The 18,540-nt window shown below is 43.4% G+C and overlaps 2 protein-coding genes across 2 annotated transcripts in view; one reads left to right on the forward strand and one right to left on the reverse strand.

Annotated features, from left to right (window-relative positions):
• Nucleotides 1–13,875, forward strand: part of LOC121542645 (carboxypeptidase Q-like) — a 47,748-nt gene extending 33,873 nt beyond the window's left edge. Inside the window, exons 5-8 of the mRNA XM_041852106.2 lie at nucleotides 4,321–4,432; nucleotides 6,937–7,028; nucleotides 8,837–9,038; nucleotides 13,316–13,875. Of these exons, the coding sequence (XP_041708040.2) occupies nucleotides 4,321–4,432; nucleotides 6,937–7,028; nucleotides 8,837–9,038; nucleotides 13,316–13,476 (567 nt within the window). The 3' untranslated portion in view covers nucleotides 13,477–13,875. The remainder of the gene's footprint in view (nucleotides 1–4,320; nucleotides 4,433–6,936; nucleotides 7,029–8,836; nucleotides 9,039–13,315) is intronic.
• A 587-nt stretch (nucleotides 13,876–14,462) lies between these two features.
• The window catches only part of LOC121542728 (sorting nexin-27-like), a 56,429-nt gene continuing 52,351 nt past the window's right edge, over nucleotides 14,463–18,540 (reverse strand). The window contains exon 9 of the mRNA XM_045208323.1: nucleotides 14,463–14,498. Within this exon, the coding sequence (XP_045064258.1) occupies nucleotides 14,463–14,498 (36 nt within the window). The remainder of the gene's footprint in view (nucleotides 14,499–18,540) is intronic.

Genomic DNA, 18,540 nt, shown 5'->3' on the forward strand with positions numbered 1-18,540 from the left:
TTGTTTCTCATGGTCTGAGAGTTCTTTAGGTGCCTTTTGGCAAACTCCAAGTGATCTGTCATGTGCCTTTTTACTGGAGTGGCTTCCGTCTGGCCAACCTACCATAAAGGCCTGATTGGTGGAGTGGTGCAGAGATGGTTGTCCTTCTGGAAGGTTCTCCCATCTCCACAGAAGAACTCTGGAGCTCTGTCAGAGTGACCATCGGGTTCTTGGTCACCTCCCTGACCAAGGCCCTTCTCCCCCAATTGCTCAGTTTGGCCGTGCGGCCAGCTCTAGGAAGAGTCTTGGTAGTTCCAAACTTCTTCCATTTAAGAATGATGGAGGCCGCTGTGTTCTTGGAGACTTTCAATGCTTTAGAAATCCTGTCTCAGAGCTCTACGGACAATTCCTTCAACCTCATGGCTTGGTTTTTGCTCTGACATGCACTGTCAACTGTGGAACCTTTATATAGACAGCTGTATGCCTTTCCAAATCTTGTCCAATCAATTGAATTTACCACAGAATATAGAAATATATCAGGGATGATCAATGGAAACAGGATGCACCTGAGCTCAATTTTGAGTCTCATAGCAAAGGGTCTGAATACTTATGTAAATAAGGTATTTCTGTTTTAAATTTGTAATACATTTGCGCAAATTTCTAAAAACCTGTTTTCTCGTTGTCATTATGGGGTGTTGTGTGTAGATTAATGAGGACATTTTTTATTTAATCCATTTTAGAATAAGGCTGTAATGTAACAATGTGGAAAAAGTCAAGGGGTCTGAATACTTTCCGAATGCACTGTATCTATGAAATTTAACATAACATAACCTAAAGCAGATTGTGTGAGAAAGGTCCTGTGAAGGCCAGAACAATTTAACAAGTTGTCTGAATCCCATTATTTACACTGCTAACCCCAGCAGACACCTATACTCTAACTGCAACTGCTGGCGGGCTCTGCCTGCCAAAAATACCCAGAGAAGCTGCAATTAAAATGTGATTCATATGTTACACCTTTGTGCATGAAATTTTTTTTTTTTAGCTAATGTTGAATCTCTCGCCCACTTTAAAGTGCTTGCATCCAGGGAAGTCCACCAGTCAAGCAAATTAGTCTCCTTTTCAGTCCAGCAAGATGGAAGTCTGATAGTGACTAGGGAGGTACGCTGGGAATCAAGTTCAGGACTTTAGTTTCTCTGACAAACACTGAAGATTTGAACTTTAGTTTGGCTACACAATCTAGGTCTAAGGGACCACACACACAATGCACCGAATGATGATCTGTCATTCATCTGCTGTTCGTTCGGCGCAGTGTGTTTTAGGGACCACCCGCTGGTGGACGTCTGACTGCCGACATTTCCGCGCGATTCTACATGTAGAATCGGTTAGCAAATTATGGCCAGCATTCTATTCAGAGCTGCTAAGTACTCTGGGCTAGCAAATACTACCAGTGTGTCCGAGCCTTAAGATTATGCTCTTCTGCTACAAATGTCATATAGGCTACTGTTGTCTTACCTACTTCTATATGGTTCATGGGGCCAGATTCCCAGACTCATAGTGTAGATTAGATAACCATTTACCTGACATCGGCAAAGGAGTCTGCGATGAAAGTTGCCTGAAGAGGGACATCCATGTTTAATTTTACTTTGCTTAGTTTCTCTGCTTGGATTCCTGAAAATGTTTTCATCAAAATCATCTCTGCTCGAACCATAAAGAACATCAGAGTTCCCTCAGTGCTCGGGATCAAGCAACCTTTGTTCTCTGTTGCCGCAGCAAATATACCTGAGTCTGTTCCTGAATAAACAGAAGAAGAAACATGTAACAGGATTCTTATTTTCTTAGATGTAGAAAACCAAGGCTAATCCCTGGACATTGGAAGATATGTTGCACAAATGAGGTTATTTTCCCCCATGTCATTTATCAAAACCTCTCCTTTCTCCTCCTTCCTTTCTGGCATTCATTTATTTTCTCCTCATCTGAAAGGTAGAAATACCGATTGCGTGGTTCAATGGCCTTCACTCACTCAGTGCTGTTAATGCTGGAGGTCTATGCGCCCCAGATGTGTGACTTTGGGAGAAAGGCTCTGGGGCTGAGGATGTGCGGGGAATAGAGTGTAGTTCATAAAACTCACAAATGGAGAAGACGATGGGGTAGATATGATTTATCTGACTGATCGTAGATCTGTTTTAGGCAGTTCACTGGCGCAATTCATCAGCTTAGATTTCAAGGCTCTTCTCTTTTTCAATTTGTCACAGAGCATAAAAACTGTATTTTCAAAGGAGAAAGTTGTTCCATTTTGATTTAGCCAAATCTTTCAACCTTGCTGTCTGAAGATCCTGGTACAGCAGCTTCGATGATTAGTCTGAAGGGTTTTCTGACGGCACGCTTCTGTTGGCATGGTAACCAAGCCAACTTCGAGGTATTGGTAGAACTGTCCAAATTAAATGTATTTAATAATAATAATAATATAATATGCCATTTAGCAGATGCTTTTATCCAAAGCGACTTACAGTCATGCGTGCATAAATTTTTGTGTATGGGTGGTCCCGGGGATCGAACCCACTACCTTGGCGTTACAATGTATGCACGCATGACTGTAAGTCGCTTTGGATAAAAGCGTCTGCTAAATGGCATATTACTATATTATTATTATTATTATTATTATATTATATTATTATTATAAGCGCCGTGCTCTACCAGCTGAGCTACAGAGGACCACCCGCTGGTGGACGTCTGAAAAGATATTAGGCCTAATCATTTGATTTCATGCTCTAGTTTTGGGTGTTCATTTTTTGGGAGGTTCATGGCAAAACCATCAGTGCAAAGTGGTGACGGTTATTAATGTTGAAGAGGATCATATTTACTCTTCATGATTTAGGGGTTTGGGACTCACTATGTCAGGCCTAGATTCTTTTGATTGGGATTTTACTCATTCAACTATTATTTTGTGGCGTAATGATGGGAGCTGTTGAATCATTTCCTATTGGAGGTCAATCTGGTTATTTTTAGCCACGATCGGTATGTCTACAGTATATTCCCACCAAAATCCATACCAATGACTCTGCATACTCCTGTGTTGTCTCTAGGACAAGAGACGGGTTGAAGACTTGAAATACTCTTCATGGAAGAAGGGGATATTTTTAACACATGGCACACACTGAGGGATGGGGGGTAGTTTGGTTTATTTTCAGTGTCTGCACAAAGGCGCCTCACCCAATCGGCCTCCCTCTCTCCCTCTCTGTATGGCACACTCCCATTTCTACCGACGACAGCCAACATCTGGAAAAGTTTGTTCTCAAACGTATTTTTCCTCCTAACCATTGTGAAGTGAATGGATTTTATTCATCAGCCTTTTTGTGTTTCTTTCTGTTCATGTTGTGAACACCTTTGACATCCTCCTTAGACATTTTACTATATCCCATAGAGCTCTGGGGAAAAGGAGTGCACTAGATACTGTAGGGAATAGGGTGCTATTTGGGATGCACACTTTGAGTAGGATGCTGACTGTTGACCCCTATGCAGCTACAGTACATTGTAGTCCGAGACAGCCATGGGTGAAATATTGCATTCTTTAGCTTGGAATTTCCGGTTCACCATTCTTGCTTTGAAACTAAACCTGTGACCTATAATGACTGTACTGATCTACAGTATTTAACGTATTACAGAGCCCAGGTCTGCTATCCTTTATTCAGGTGGTGCTGCTGTGTTTTTTAAAATATCTTTGGCATCCTCCTTCAACATTTTATCATTAGTAGGATCCTGCTGGTTGTTGACCCCCTCAGTAGCTATTGGCTACAGTACATTGTAATCCAAGAGAGCCGAGGGTGAAACCTGGAATTTCCGGTTCACCATTCTTGCTTTGAAACCAAACCTCTGTCTGACCTACAGTATAATTAATGATTGTGTTGATCATCCATGTAACTTAGTACTGATCTCCGGTAGGGCTGGGAATTGCCAGGGACCTCACGATACGATATTGTCACGATACTTAGGTGCCAATACGGTATGTATTGCTATTCGATACTGTGATTTTATTGCGATTCGATGTTCCAAACATATTGCTCACCATACTGTTGTCTGCTGCAGAGGGACAAGAGAGAGTCATGAGAAAACAAGTTTTGATCAGTCATGTAAATAAAATTACTGAATACAATTTGGCTCCCTATTTAAAAAGATGATGGAGAACAAGCTATGCTTTTGATGCAGTTACCGCCAACTAGAGCAAAAATAATATTGTCAATACGATGTAGCGTACAAAATAATATTCCGATATGTAACTGTATCAATTTTGTAATTTTTTTCCCCATCACTAATCCCAGGTATGCTGTCTGTCCCTCCCTTCAGGTGGTGCTGCTCAGTGGCCATCTGGACAGCTGGGATGTGGGCCAGGGGGCCATGGATGATGGTGGTGGAGCGCTCATCTCCTGGGAGGCCCTGTCTCTGCTTAAAGACCTGGGTAAGAACCTGGGAGGCCCTGTCTCTGCTTAAAGACCTGGGTCAGAACCTGGGAGGCCCTGTCTCTGCTTAAAGACCTGGGTCAGAACCTGGGAGGCCCTGTCTCTGCTTAAAGACCTGGGTCAGAAACTGGGAGGCTCTGTCTCTGCTTAAAGACCTGGGTCAGAACCTGGGAGGCCCTGTCTCTGCTTAAAGACCTGGGTCAGAACCTGGGAGGCTCTGTCTCTGCTTAAAGACCTGGGTCAGAACCTGGGAGGCCCTGTCTCTGCTTAAAGACCTGGGTCAGAACCTGGGAGGCTCTGTCTCTGCTTAAAGACCTGGGTCAGAACCTGGGAGGCTCTGTCTCTGCTTAAAGACCTGGGTCAGAACCTGGGAGGCCCTGTCTCTGCTTAAAGACCTGGGTCAGAACCTGGGAGGCTCTGTCTCTGCTTAAAGACCTGGGTCAGAACCTGGGAGGCTCTGTCTCTGCTTAAAGACCTGGGTCAGAACCTGGGAGGCCTTGTCTCTGCTTAAAGACCTGGGTCAGAACCTGGGAGGCCCTGTCTCTGCTTAAAGACCTGGATCAGAAACTGGTAGGCCCTGTCTCTGCTTAAAGACCTGGGTCAGAACCAGAACCTGTGATGCCCTGTCTCTGTCTAAAGACCTGGGTCAGAACATGGGAGGACCTATCTCTGCTTAAAGACCTGGGTAATAACCAGAACCTGGGAGTCTCTGCTTAAAGACCTGGGTCAGAACCAGAACCTGGGAGTCTCTGCTTAAAGACCTGGGTCAGAACCAGAACCTGGGAGTCTCTGCTTAAAGACCTGGGTAATAACCAGAACCTGGGAGTCTCTGCTTAAAGACCTGGGTAATAACCAGAACCTGGGAGTCTCTGCTTAAAGACCTGGGTCAGAACCAGAACCTGGGAGTCTCTGCTTAAAGACCTGGGTCAGAACCAGATCCTGGGAGGTCCTACTATTCTCAGCTCACACCCTCTTTGTCCCAAATGACACCCTATTCCCTACTTATACTGAACTACGTTTGACCAGGGCCCCCTAGTCAAAAGAATTCACTATATAGGAAAGACGGTACCATTTAGGATTTAGACTCTATTTATCTGGAACATAATCCACTCTCTGAAGCTCTTATTGACATGAGCCTAAAAAAAAAGATTCCTCTTTTGTATCGAGTCTATTGGCATCCTTTGAAGCTGTTTTGTGATCAGGGGCCGTATGTATCAAGCTTCTCAAAGTAGGAGTGCTGATCTACGATCAGTTTTGCCTTTTAGATCACTATGAATAAGATAACATGGACAGGGGAGACCTGATCCTAGATCAGCGCTCTTGTGACGTACACTTGAAAATGCATCTAAACTGCGGTCTGATGACTCGTCAAATATAGCAATTAGCATGGCCTACTTCATTCTTTTTCTGGTCGTTGTTCACTTAATAAAGTATAACTTTTTCCACATGAAGTGTAATTAGACAGGTGGAGTAGACCACCGAGCTGTTTGTGCTCTCTGACTGGAAGCCTTAACGTTGACTTAAGATAATTTTTCCTTTTCCCACTAATGTTGCCATGGAAAGTATGTCATTCCCATTGAATATGTGAAGACGTTGTAATGTCTGGACAGTAATAACCAGTCGCTGCTTTATTGTTCGTTCTTGCGGCTGGATGTATGTATAGTAAAGTACTTGGCTGAAATATGCCCAGCTTTGCCCAGTATGAAAAATGTATGCACTCACTAACTGTAAGTCGCTCTGGATAAGAGCGTCTGCTAAATGACTAAAAATGTAAAAATTTAAATTAATGAAGAGGACCTATCATCAATGAAACATTTAGTCAAGATGAAGCCACTGAACAATAATTGGTCCCTTGGGCTTAGTGCGCCTACGTCCTAAATGGCACCCTATTCCCTATATAGTGCAGTAGTCTGTTCAACAGGGCCCAAATGTAGTGCACTATATAGAGAATATGTTGCCATTTGGGACTCAACCCTAGAGATAAAAAACTAATCTAATTTTATTTGTCACATGCGCCGAATACAACAGGTGTAGACCTTACAATGAAATGCTTACTTTCAAGCCCTTAACCAACAATGCCGTTTTAAGAAAATAGAGTTAAGAAACTATTTACTAAATAAACTAAAGTTAAAAAAATATAAATAAAATGCCAGTGATGGCAGATGAGGGTGTAGGCTAAAGGGTTTATATTAGAGATCCTCTATAGGAAGGGAGTGGCCTGCTGTCCTTTGTAGCCCACATAAAGTAGTAGCCTTGTGGGGGTCATTCATAAAATAACATACAGGCTGGAAGTCCTCTCTCTGAATGGTGCTTATCATTGCAGTGAATGGAGGAAATATTGACTAGGGTCTGGTGAATAGTACTTTTCTGCTGAATATGTGGAATATTAAATAGCCCAAGGGTTGGTGAGGAAGAGGGAATCCATTTGTTGTAAAGCGCTTTTTGTATTGCTGCTTTGTTGAAATGGTTGTGGCCCATGTATGAATTCTGATTGTGTGTCCAGGTCTGCGTCCCAGAAGAACCCTCCGGACAGTGCTGTGGTCTGCAGAGGAGCAGGGAGGGGTTGGAGCACAACAGTACTTCCAGCTTCACAAGGTACCGTTCTACCATCGTGCATCTTGTTGGCTTTTTACTGCCAATCAACTTGTACACTCTAACCATTATCATCCTATCATACAGTACATCCTATAACCCTCAAACTCAACTCTGGACCTCGATGCCAGTTCAACTGCATTTTTTAAATAGTTCCCCTCTAATCAGGGACTGATTTAGACCTGGGATACCAGGTGGGTGCAATTAATTATCAGGTAGACCAGAAAACCAGCAGGCTCCGGACCTCATAGTGTCAGAGTCAAACACCCCTCTCCTATAAGCTCGTTTTGTGGCTAGATTTAAGACTCCTGTTCTCTTCGCTTTTGATTCTTACACACACACACACACACACACACACACACACACACACACACACACACACACACACAGACACAGTCCACTGGGTAGAAGAGGTCATACAAACCACTGAAACAGTACAACTATTATGTGGTTGTTCTTACATGTGAATCGTTGACGCCAGTCTCCTTCAGATTGTGTGCGTACCGGTAATAGCATTTTACTATCAATAGCTGATGGCTTTTCATCAACATCAGGTTGTTCTTTGCCAGTCAGCATGTGGTAGGATCTGGCTTCAATCGGAGCGGTACACAGAAATGTAAACTGTTGTCAGATCTACTGTAGGAGAGCCACTGGGATGTAGGGCACTGCACAGATTGTTTAAGTCAGAATGGAGCCGAGACCGCACTGTAACTTAATAGCAGCATTCTGTGAGCGTTGTGGTTTCTGTGCATTTTAATGTGAACGTAATCAGAATGGCCAGTGGTTAGAGGGAAAAAGAGGGTTCACATATTGACTCTGACCAGAGACCCACCTTCTCCCTGGCCTGCACTGGATCCAACTATATACGATGGATTTCCTCAGATTTCTCAGAAAAACTTCAGTAATACCACTACACATTGGATATACAAATACCTTAGATCAGTGCTATTCAAACTTTTTTTCAGCAGGGACCCCATTTTTTCCGGCAGAATTTCTGGGGACCCAATTTTTTTCACTCTAATTTCTCATGACCCCACCCCCAAAATTATGACGCAAACTTAAAATCGGTACATTTCGATTGTTACATCAACAAATAATCTTCAATTTATTACATTTTCATCTCTTATCAAAATGAAAAGAAACCAATAAATAAATTTACTCAATGAAATTGTATTTTTCGAATTATCTGTCTCAAAAACGTTTGGATACTGTCCCATACAATAATCTGTTCTCTTCATTTTGGTTTCCGTAACCCTGACTTTGAATACCACTGCCTTAGATCAGACGTTTGCAGCAAACGTTCCCGTCGTGCTTCTCAAAGAGGAATCTGCATTGACTATCATGGAGTGGAGGTTCCTGTTCCGCTTTGTGGGACATTCTATGCACTCGCACTTGCAGAAGCGTATTCGCCGCTAGTGAGTGAATTGGGGGTGATGGTCCACTCTTTTCCCCAACTTCTCTCACATCCTGGTGAAGCTTTTTAGCTCGAACGCTGGCTAAATGAATCAACAGCCAGGAGAGTTGAATGTACAAATTTCTCTCTGATGTGTGGTGAGCGTCCTGGCACAAAATGTTTGTCATGCATCACCCAAGAGTGCTACACATTTGTGGTTGAAGAGGTGAGTTTCCCACCTTACTATGTATTTATTATGGATCCCTATTAGTTCCTGCCAAGGCAGCAGCTACTCTTCCTGGGGTCCAGCAACATGAGGGCAGTTATACAATATAAAGGGCTTTCAGCACTGGAAAAGCACTATATAAATCCAATCAATGATTATTCATGATTGTATACCTGTTCTGCTGTCCCCCAGGTGAACATCTCTAACTTTAACCTGGTGATGGAGTCTGACCTGGGTACCTTCACCCCCCAGGGGCTGCAGTTCACAGGCTCAGCCCAGGCTAGGGCTGTCATGGCTGAGGTGATGAAGCTACTGAAGCCCATCAACACCACCACCCTGGAGGAACACGGAGAAGGAACTGATATAGAGATGTGGATGGATGCCGGCGTGCCAGGTGTGTAGACTGCCTTTTATTGTCTGTCTGTCTGAGTCAGTAGGAGCCAGGTGTGTAGACTACCATTTTGTTTGTGTCTGTCTGGGACTTCATCTGAGAAGGCTTTCCAATAGTAGTCCACATCAAGTTCCTCCAAGTGTCAAGGTTTGCTTATAGCTATTGACTCTTTGTTCCAACGCTTTTTTGTCTGTCTGGGAGATAAGCTGAGGAGGCTTCCTCTACCGACCCTCTGCAGAAGTGCTTTTGACCTTTTAAAGAGGAAGTAGCACATTATTAGTAGACCAATTGGACATTCAGTTCCACCTGGTCATTTTTGTGGAATTGATCAGTTTCTCAAATAACATTATATAGAAGTGAAATATGCTGTGTACACCGATTTTAAAAGAACTAGCGTTGCTATGTAGGCAAACAAACCATTTGGTATGACAGGGAAGAGGAAGTGTGTTATGAAACACATCCCCAATATCGTATTTGCTGATATGTGCTATGACAGCAGAAACTTGTCTATAGACTAAATAAAGGAAGTGTGTGTGTGTGTGTGAGTCACAGCCTACCAGCATGTGTTTACTCTAACCTACGTCAATAACATGGCATTCATCTGACAGTTGTTTTGGTGTCCCTTAAAGCTGAGGTGGAGATCGTAAAGAAACAATGAAGCTCATTAGGAACCAGTAGAGGGAAAGGATGTTTTAGAAGATAATCCTCTAAAATGCACGTTTTTCACAGTATTCATAAAGTGTCTCAGAGTAAGCTAGATGTGCTGATCTAGGAACAGGTCCCCCCTGTTCATATCATCTTATTCATTATGATCTAAAAGACAAAACTGATCCTAGATCAGCACTCGTACATTACTCTGAGATGCTTTATGACTACAGGCCCAGACCTCTACAGTAATCTAATGTTGATGAGTATGAAAACATGTATGTAAGTCGCTCTGGATAAGAGCGTCTGCTAAATGACTAAAATGTCAAATGTAAAATGAGTCCACTTCTCCCTCCATCAGTCCAGCTAATAGATTGGCCTCTGACTGTACTCCCCCTAACCCAGAAGCAGTGTTACCAACCTGTATAAATACTTTTCATTAAAAGATCACCCCTTCTACTGTAAAGGAAATGTTTCAGGAATGACATCACCTTATGTCAGTGGAAAAGTAGCTATTCTGGGTGGATGAATGGTGTAACCTGTAGAAGGGCTGTTCACTGTGTGAGGGTTCAAAAAGCCACAATGTTAAACAAATGAATCACTGGACCAGCTGTCCAAACACCTCACTCTCATTTCACCAATGGCAAAATGTCTATGGTTGCGTCCTAAATGTCACCCTATTCCCCATATAGTGCACTACTTTTGACCCATATGGCTCTGGTCAAACTTAGTGCACTATGTAGGGAATAGGGTGCCATTTGGGATCCACCCTAAATGTAATTTAGCTCCATCTAATGACCTTTCACTTCACACACTCCTTCATTTTTCCAGAGTGAAAATGTGGTGTTGCTTTTTCCCTCTGTTACAGTGGATTTGGGCACATGGTTGGGTACAGTTTTTTTTCCCACATCAGTACCGCCATAGCCAGAACATGCCAGGCTCTCTATCAGGAGTCTCTCTCTAACAGGAAGAATACAAGACAGAAAGCAAGATGTTTAACAGAACATGACAGGCTCTCTGTCAGGAAGAATACAAGACAGAAAGCTAGATGTTTAACAGAACATGACAGGCTCTCTAACAGGAAGAGTACAAGACAGAAAGCAAATGTTTAACAGGACATAAGTATCTCTCTATCAGGAAGAATACAAGACAGAAAGCAAGATGTTTAACAGGACATGACAGGCTCTCTAACAGGAAGAATACAAGACAGAAAGCAAATGTTTAACAGGACATACAGTGGGGAAAAAAAGTATTTAGTCAGCCACCAATTGTGCAAGTTCTCCCACTTAAAAAGATAAGAGAGACCTGTAATTTTCATCATAGGTACACGTCAACTATGACAGACAAATTAAGAAAAAAAAATCCAGAAAATCACATTGTATGATTTTTAATGAATTTATTTGCAAATTATGGTGGAAAATAAGTATTTGGTCACCTACAAACAAGCAAGATTTCTGGCTCTCACAGACCTGTAACTTCTTATTTAAGAGGCTCCTCTGTCCTCCACTCGTTACCTGTATTAATGGCACCTGTTTGAACTTGTTATCAGTATAAAAGACACCTGTCCACAACCTCAAACAGTCACACTCCAAACTCCACTATGGCCAAGACCAAAGAGCTGTCAAAGGACACCAGAAACAGAATTGTAGACCTGCACCAGGCTGGGAAGACTGAATCTGCAATAGGTAAGCAGCTTGGTTTGAAGAAATCAACTGTGGGAGCAATTATTAGGAAATGGAAGACATACAAGACCACTGATAATCTCCCTCGATCTGGGGCTCCACGCAAGATCTCACCCCGTGGGGTCAAAATGATCACAAGAACGGTGAGCAAAAATCCCAGAACCACACGGGGGGACCTAGTGAATGACCGGCAGAGAGCTGGGACCAAAGTAACAAAGCCTACCATCAGTAACACACTACGCCGCCAGGGACTCAAATCCTGCAGTGGCAGACGTGTCCCCCTGCTTAAGCCAGTACATGTCCAGGCCCGTCTGAAGTTTGCTAGAGTGCATTTGGATGATCCAGAAGAGGATTGGGAGAATGTCATATGGTCAGATGAAACCAAAATATAACTTTTTTGGTAAAAACTCAACTCGTCGTGTTTGGAGGACAAAGAATGCTGAGTTCCATCCAAAGAACACCATACCTACTGTGAAGCATGGGGGTGGAAACATCATGCTTTGGGGCTGTTTTTCTGCAAAGGGACCAGGACGACTGATCCGTGTAAAGGAAAGAATGAATGGGGCCATGTTTTGTGAGATTTTGAGTGAAAACCTCCTTCCATCAGCAAGGGCATTGATGATGAAACGTGGCTGGGTCTTTCAGCATGACAATGATCCCAAATACACCGCCTGGGCAACGAAGGAGTGGCTTCGTAAGAAGCATTTCAAGGTCCTGGAGTGGCCTAGCCAGTCTCCAGATCTCAACCCCATAGAAAATCTTTGGAGGGAGTTGAAAGTCCGTGTTGCCCAGCGACAGCCCCAAAACATCACTGCTCTAGAGGAGATCTGCATGGAGGAATGGGCCAAAATACCAGCAACAGTGTGTGAAAACCTTGTGAAGAGTTACAGAAAATGTTTGACCTGTGTCATTGCCAACAAAGGGTATATAACAAAGTATTGAGAAACTTTTGTTATTGACCAAATACTTATTTTCCACCATAATTTGCAAATAAATTCATAAAAAATCCTACAATGTGATTTTCTGGATTTTTTTTTCTCATTTTGTCTGTCATAGTTGACGTGTACCTATGATGAAAATTACAGGCCTCTCTCATCTTTTTAAGTGGGAGAACTTGCACAATTGGTGGCTGACTAAATACTTTTTTTCCCCACTGTAAGTATCTCTCTATCAGGAAGAATACAAGACAGAAAGCAAATGTTTAACAGGACATAAGTATCTCTCTATCGGGAAGAATACAAGACAGAAAGCAAGATGTTTAACAGAACATGACAGGCTCTCTAACAGGAATAATACAAGACAGAAAGCTAGATGTTTAACAGGACATAAGTATCTCTAACAGGAATAATACAAGACAGAAAGCTATATGTTTAACAGGACATAAGTATCTCTATATCAGGAAGAATACAAGACAGAAAGCTAGATGTTTAACAGAACATGACAGGCTCTCTGTCAGGAAGAATACAAGACAGAAAGCAAGATGTTTAACAGGACATGACAGGCTCTCTGTCAGGAAGAATACAAGACAGAAAGCTAGATGTTCAACAGGACATTAGATTTCTTCCTAGCAGTACCATGGGAATGTTAGTGTCAGGAAGGGCTGCTATGTCGTGCTGTTTCCAAATGGAAACTGTGCAGGGACCTGATTGCCAAGCTAAAACTAACTGCTACCAGATGCACTTATACTGCTCTGGTTTCCCCTGCTCCTACTTCCATTCACTTGCAAAATAAATGGGAAAGCATAACATAATGGGTTTGTAATGAACTCTGGGTTTAGCTTTGTCAACAGTGATCATGGTGAGAATGTGATTTGATTAGAAGTTAGAATACAGTATGCACTGCACGTTTGATCAGTCATAATGGTACGTTCAAGGACTCAGAGGCACACACACACCATAGTTAATACATTGATGTAACTGACTCCTTACCTGTGTTGTTCTGTCTGTCCTCCAGGAGCCAGCCTGCACGTTGCAGACAGTAAGTACTTCTGGTTCCACCACACCAATGGGGACACCATGTCTGTTCAGAGCCCCATTGAAATGAACCTGTGTTCGGCCCTGTGGGCGGTCGTGGCCTACGTAGTGGCTGACCTGGAGGAGATGCTGCCCAGGTAGTCCACTTGGACTGTCCTGTGTCCCAAATGACACCCTATCCCCTATATATTTTTTTTGAGGAATAAAAGTATTGCACTATAGGGAATATGCTGTCATGAAAATGCTTTACTGAGCATTTATTTTTGATTGATTGTATGTATACATGCTTTTATGTTGTTTGTCCTCCAGAAGGGCTTACTGCAGTAACCAATCTCTGTGAAATTATACCCCACTGTGGTTAAGTGGCTAAGGAATAATTAATTGTGTGTATAAACCACACAATGTACAAAATGGAATTAAGTATTTATGGCATTATTTGCAGTCTATTTTTTTTATAATGAACGCCTAAGTACTGCATGTTTCATGTTGACTGTCATTATGTCCAATCTGTCAATAAAGCTGAGCATTTCTTAGACCATGGTACACGTGTATGTTATGAATGCCTCATTCATAGATGGAAGAGACTAACAGGGACTTTTCTGGTGAAGAGCCCAATTAGACTCAATCTAAAACTTGACCTTTAACCTAACCTTAACCTAATTTCAACATTGGTGTGCTGGTCAGGCACTTCGTTTTTTACGTGCTTGGGAAGTTTAGATACAGGAAGTGATGGGGGTACTGCTCTGGTTCCCCCTGCTCCTACTTCCATTCACTTGCAAAATACATGGGACAGCATAACATAATGGGTTTGTAATGAACTCTGGGTTTAGCTTTGTCAACAGTGATCATGGTGAGAATGTGATTTGATTAGAAGTTAGAATACAGTATGCACTGCACGTTTGATCAGTCATAATGGTACGTTCAAGGACTCAGAGGCACACACACACCATAGTTAATACATTGATGTAACTGACTCCTTACCTGTGTTGTTCTGTCTGTCCTCCAGGAGCCAGCCTGCATGTTGCAGACAGTAAGTACTTCTGGTTCCACCACACCAATGGGGACACTGTCTGTTCAGAGCTCCATTGAAATGAACCTGTGTTCGGCTATGTACTGCATGTTTCATGTTACAGGAAGTGATGGGGTTCTGGTGCCAGACTGGCCTGGTGACAGACAGGATAAACCCGGTTTACAAGGTGATATCTTTATGACTTCCTTCTTCTCACCAGACCGGGCTATTCTATACTGAACAAAAATAAAAACGCAACATGTAAAGTGTTGGTCCCATATTTCATGAGCTGAAATAAAAGATCACTGAAATGTACCATACACACAAACAAGCTTATTTCTCTCATATTTGTGCACACATTTGTTTACATCCCTGATAGTGAGCATTTCTCCTTTGCCAAGAAAATCCATCCACCTGACAGGTGTGGCATATCAAGAAGCTGATCAAACATAATGATCATTACACAGGTGCACCTTGTGCTGGGGACAATAAAAGGCCACTCTAAAATGTGCTGTTTTGTCACACAACACAATGCCTCAGATGTCAAAATTTTTTGAGGGAGCGTGCAATTGTCATGTTGACTGCAGGAATGCCCACCAGAGCTGTTGCCAGAGAATTGAATGATAATTTCTCTACCGTCGTTTTAGAGAATTTGGCAGTACGTCCAACCGGCTTCACAACCGCAGACCACATGTAACCACGCCAACCCAGGACCTCCACATCCGGCTTCTTCACCTGCGGGATCGTCTGAGACCAGCCACCCGGACAGCTGATGAAACGTGTGTTTGCACAACCAAGGAATTTCTGCACAAACTGACAAACTGTCTCTGGGAAGCTCATCTGCATGCTCGTCGTCCTCACCAGGGTCTAGACCTGACTGTAGTTCGGCGTCGTAACTGACTTTAGTGGGCAAATGCTCACCTTTGATGGCCACTGGCACGCTGGAGAAGTGTGCTCTTCACGGATGAATCCCAGTTTCAACTGTACCGGGCAGATGGAGTATATGGCGTTGTGTGTACGAGAGGTTTGCAGTTGTGAACAGTGCCCCATGGTGGGGTTATGGTATGGGCAGGGATATGCTATGGACAACAAACTTAATTGCATTTTATCTATGGCAATTTGAATGCACAGAGATACTGAATTTTTGTTCAGTGTAGATGTCAGTCCCTCCTCTCACCAGACCAGACTATTATAGATGTCAGTCCCTCCTCTCACCAGACTATTATAGATGTCAGTCCCTCCTCTCACCAGACCAGACTATTATAGATGTCAGTCCCTCCTCTCACCAGACCAGACTATTATAGATGTCAGTCCCTCCTCTCACCAGACTATTATAGACGTCAGTCCCTCGTCTCACCAGACCAGACTATTATAGATGTCAGTCCCTCTTCTCACCAGACTATTATAGATGTCAGTCCCTCTTCTCACCAGACTATTATAGATGTCAGTCCCTCTTCTCACCAGACCAGACTATTATAGATGTCAGTCCCTCCTCTCACCAGACCAGACTATTATAGATGTCAGTCCCTCCTCTCACCAGACCAGACTATTATAGATGTCAGTCCCTCCTCTCACCAGACTATTATAGATGTCAGTCCCTCCTCTCACCAGACCAGACTATTATAGATGTCAGTCCCTCTTCTCACCAGACTATTATAAAATGTCAGTCCCTCCTCTCACCAGACCAGACTATTATAGATGTCAGTCCCTCTTCTCACCAGACTATTATAGATGTCAGTCCCTCCTCTCACCAGACCAGACTATTATAGATGTCAGTCCCTCCTCTCACCAGACCAGACTATTATAGATGTCAGTCCCTCCTCTCACCAGACCAGACTATTATAGATGTCAGTCCCTCCTCTCACCAGACTATTATAGATGTCAGTCCTTCTTCTCACCAGACCAGACTATTATAGATGTCAGTCCCTCCTCTCACCAGACCAGACTATTATAGATGTCAGTCCCTCCTCTCACCAGACTATTATAGATGTCAGTCCGTCTTCTCACCAGACTATTATAGATGTCAGTCCCTCCTCTCACCAGACCAGACTATTATAGATGTCAGTCCCTCCTCTCACCAGACCAGACTATTATAGATGTCAGTCCCTCCTCTCACCAGACCAGACTATTATAGATGTCAGTCCCTCCTCTCACCAGACTATTATAGATGTCAGTCCCTCCTCTCACCAGACCACACTATTATAGATGTCAGTCCCTCCTCTCACCAGACTATTATAGATGTCAGTCCCTCCTCTCACCAGACCAGACTATTATAGATGTCAGTCCCTCCTCTCACCAGACCAGACTATTATAGATGTCAGTCCCTCCTCTCACCAGACCAGACTATTATAGATGTCAGTCCCTCCTCTCACCAGACCAGACTATTATAGATGTCAGTCCCTCTCACCAGACCAGACTATTATAGATGTCAGTCCCTCCTCTCACCAGACCAGACTATTATAGATGGCAGTCCCTCCTCTCACCAGACTATTATAGATGTCAGTCCCTCCTATCACCAGACCAGACTATTATAGATGTCAGTCCCTCCTCTCACCAGACCAGACTATTATAGATGTCAGTCCCTCTTCTCACCAGGCCAGACTATTATAGATGTCAGTACCTCTTCTCACCAGACCAGACTATTATAGATGTCAGTCCCTCCTCTCACCAGACCAGACTATTATAGATGTCAGTCCCTCTTCTCACCAGACTATTATAAAATGTCAGTCCCTCCTCTCACCAGACTATTATAGATGTCAGTCCCTCCTCTCACCAGACCAGACTATTATAGATGTCAGTCCCTCTTCTCACCAGACTATTATAGATGTCAGTCCCTCCTCTCAGCAGACCAGACTATTATAGATGTCAGTCCCTCCTCTCACCAGACCAGACTATTATAGATGTCAGTCCCTCCTCTCACCAGACCAGACTATTATAGATGTCAGTCCCTCTTCTCACCAGACTATTATAAAATGTCAGTCCCTCCTCTCACCAGACTATTATAGATGTCAGTCCCTCCTCTCACCAGACCAGACTATTATAGATGTCAGTCCCTCCTCTCACCAGACTATTATAGATGTCAGTCCCTCTTCTCACCAGACCAGACTATTATAGATGTCAGTCCCTCCTCTCACCAGACCAGACTATTATAGATGTCAGTCCCTCCTCTCACCAGACCAGACTATTATAGATGTCAGTCCCTCCTCTCACCAGACCAGACTATTATAGATGTCAGTCCCTCCTCTCACTAGACTATTATAGATGTCAGTCCCTCCTCTCACCAGACCACACTATTATAGATGTCAATCCCTCCTCTCACCAGACTATTATAGATGTCAGTCCCTCCTCTCACCAGGCCAGGGTGAGTTGTGGGGATACCAGACTATTATAGATGTCAGTCTCTCCTCTCACCAGAACAGGGTGAGTTGTGGGGCAACCAGACTATTATAGATGTCAGTCCCTCCTCTCACCAGACCACACTATTATAGATGTCAGTCCCTCCTCTCACCAGACCAGACTATTATAGATGTCAGTCCCTCCTCTCACCAGACCAGACTATTATAGATGTCAGTCCCTCCTCTCACCAGACTATTATAGATGTCAGTCCCTCCTCTCACCAGACCAGACTATTATAGATGTCAGTCCCTCTTCTCACCAGACTATTATAGATGTCAGTCCCTCCTCTCACCAGACTATTATAGATGTCAGTCCCTCCTCTCACCAGACCAGACTATTATAGATGTCAGTCCCTCCTCTCACCAGACTATTATAGATGTCAGTCCCTCTTCTCACCAGACCAGACTATTATAGATGTCAGTCCCTCCTCTCACCAGACCAGACTATTATAGATGTCAGTCCCTCCTCTCACCAGACCAGACTATTATAGATGTCAGTCCCTCCTCTCACCAGACCAGACTATTATAGATGTCAGTCCCTCCTCTCACCAGACTATTATAGATGTCAGTCCCTCCTCTCACCAGACCACACTATTATAGATGTCAGTCCCTCCTCTCACCAGACTATTATAGATGTCAGTCCCTCCTCTCACCAGACCAGACTATTATAGATGCCAGGGTGAGTTGTGGGGATACCAGACTATTATAGATGTCAGTCTCTCCTCTCACCAGAACAGGGTGAGTTGTGGGGCAACCAGACTATTATAGATGTCAGTCCCTCCTCTCACCAGACCACACTAT

Source organism: Coregonus clupeaformis, chromosome 28 (genome assembly GCF_020615455.1).
Source record: "Coregonus clupeaformis isolate EN_2021a chromosome 28, ASM2061545v1, whole genome shotgun sequence".
NCBI classification, from domain to species: domain Eukaryota; kingdom Metazoa; phylum Chordata; class Actinopteri; order Salmoniformes; family Salmonidae; genus Coregonus; species Coregonus clupeaformis.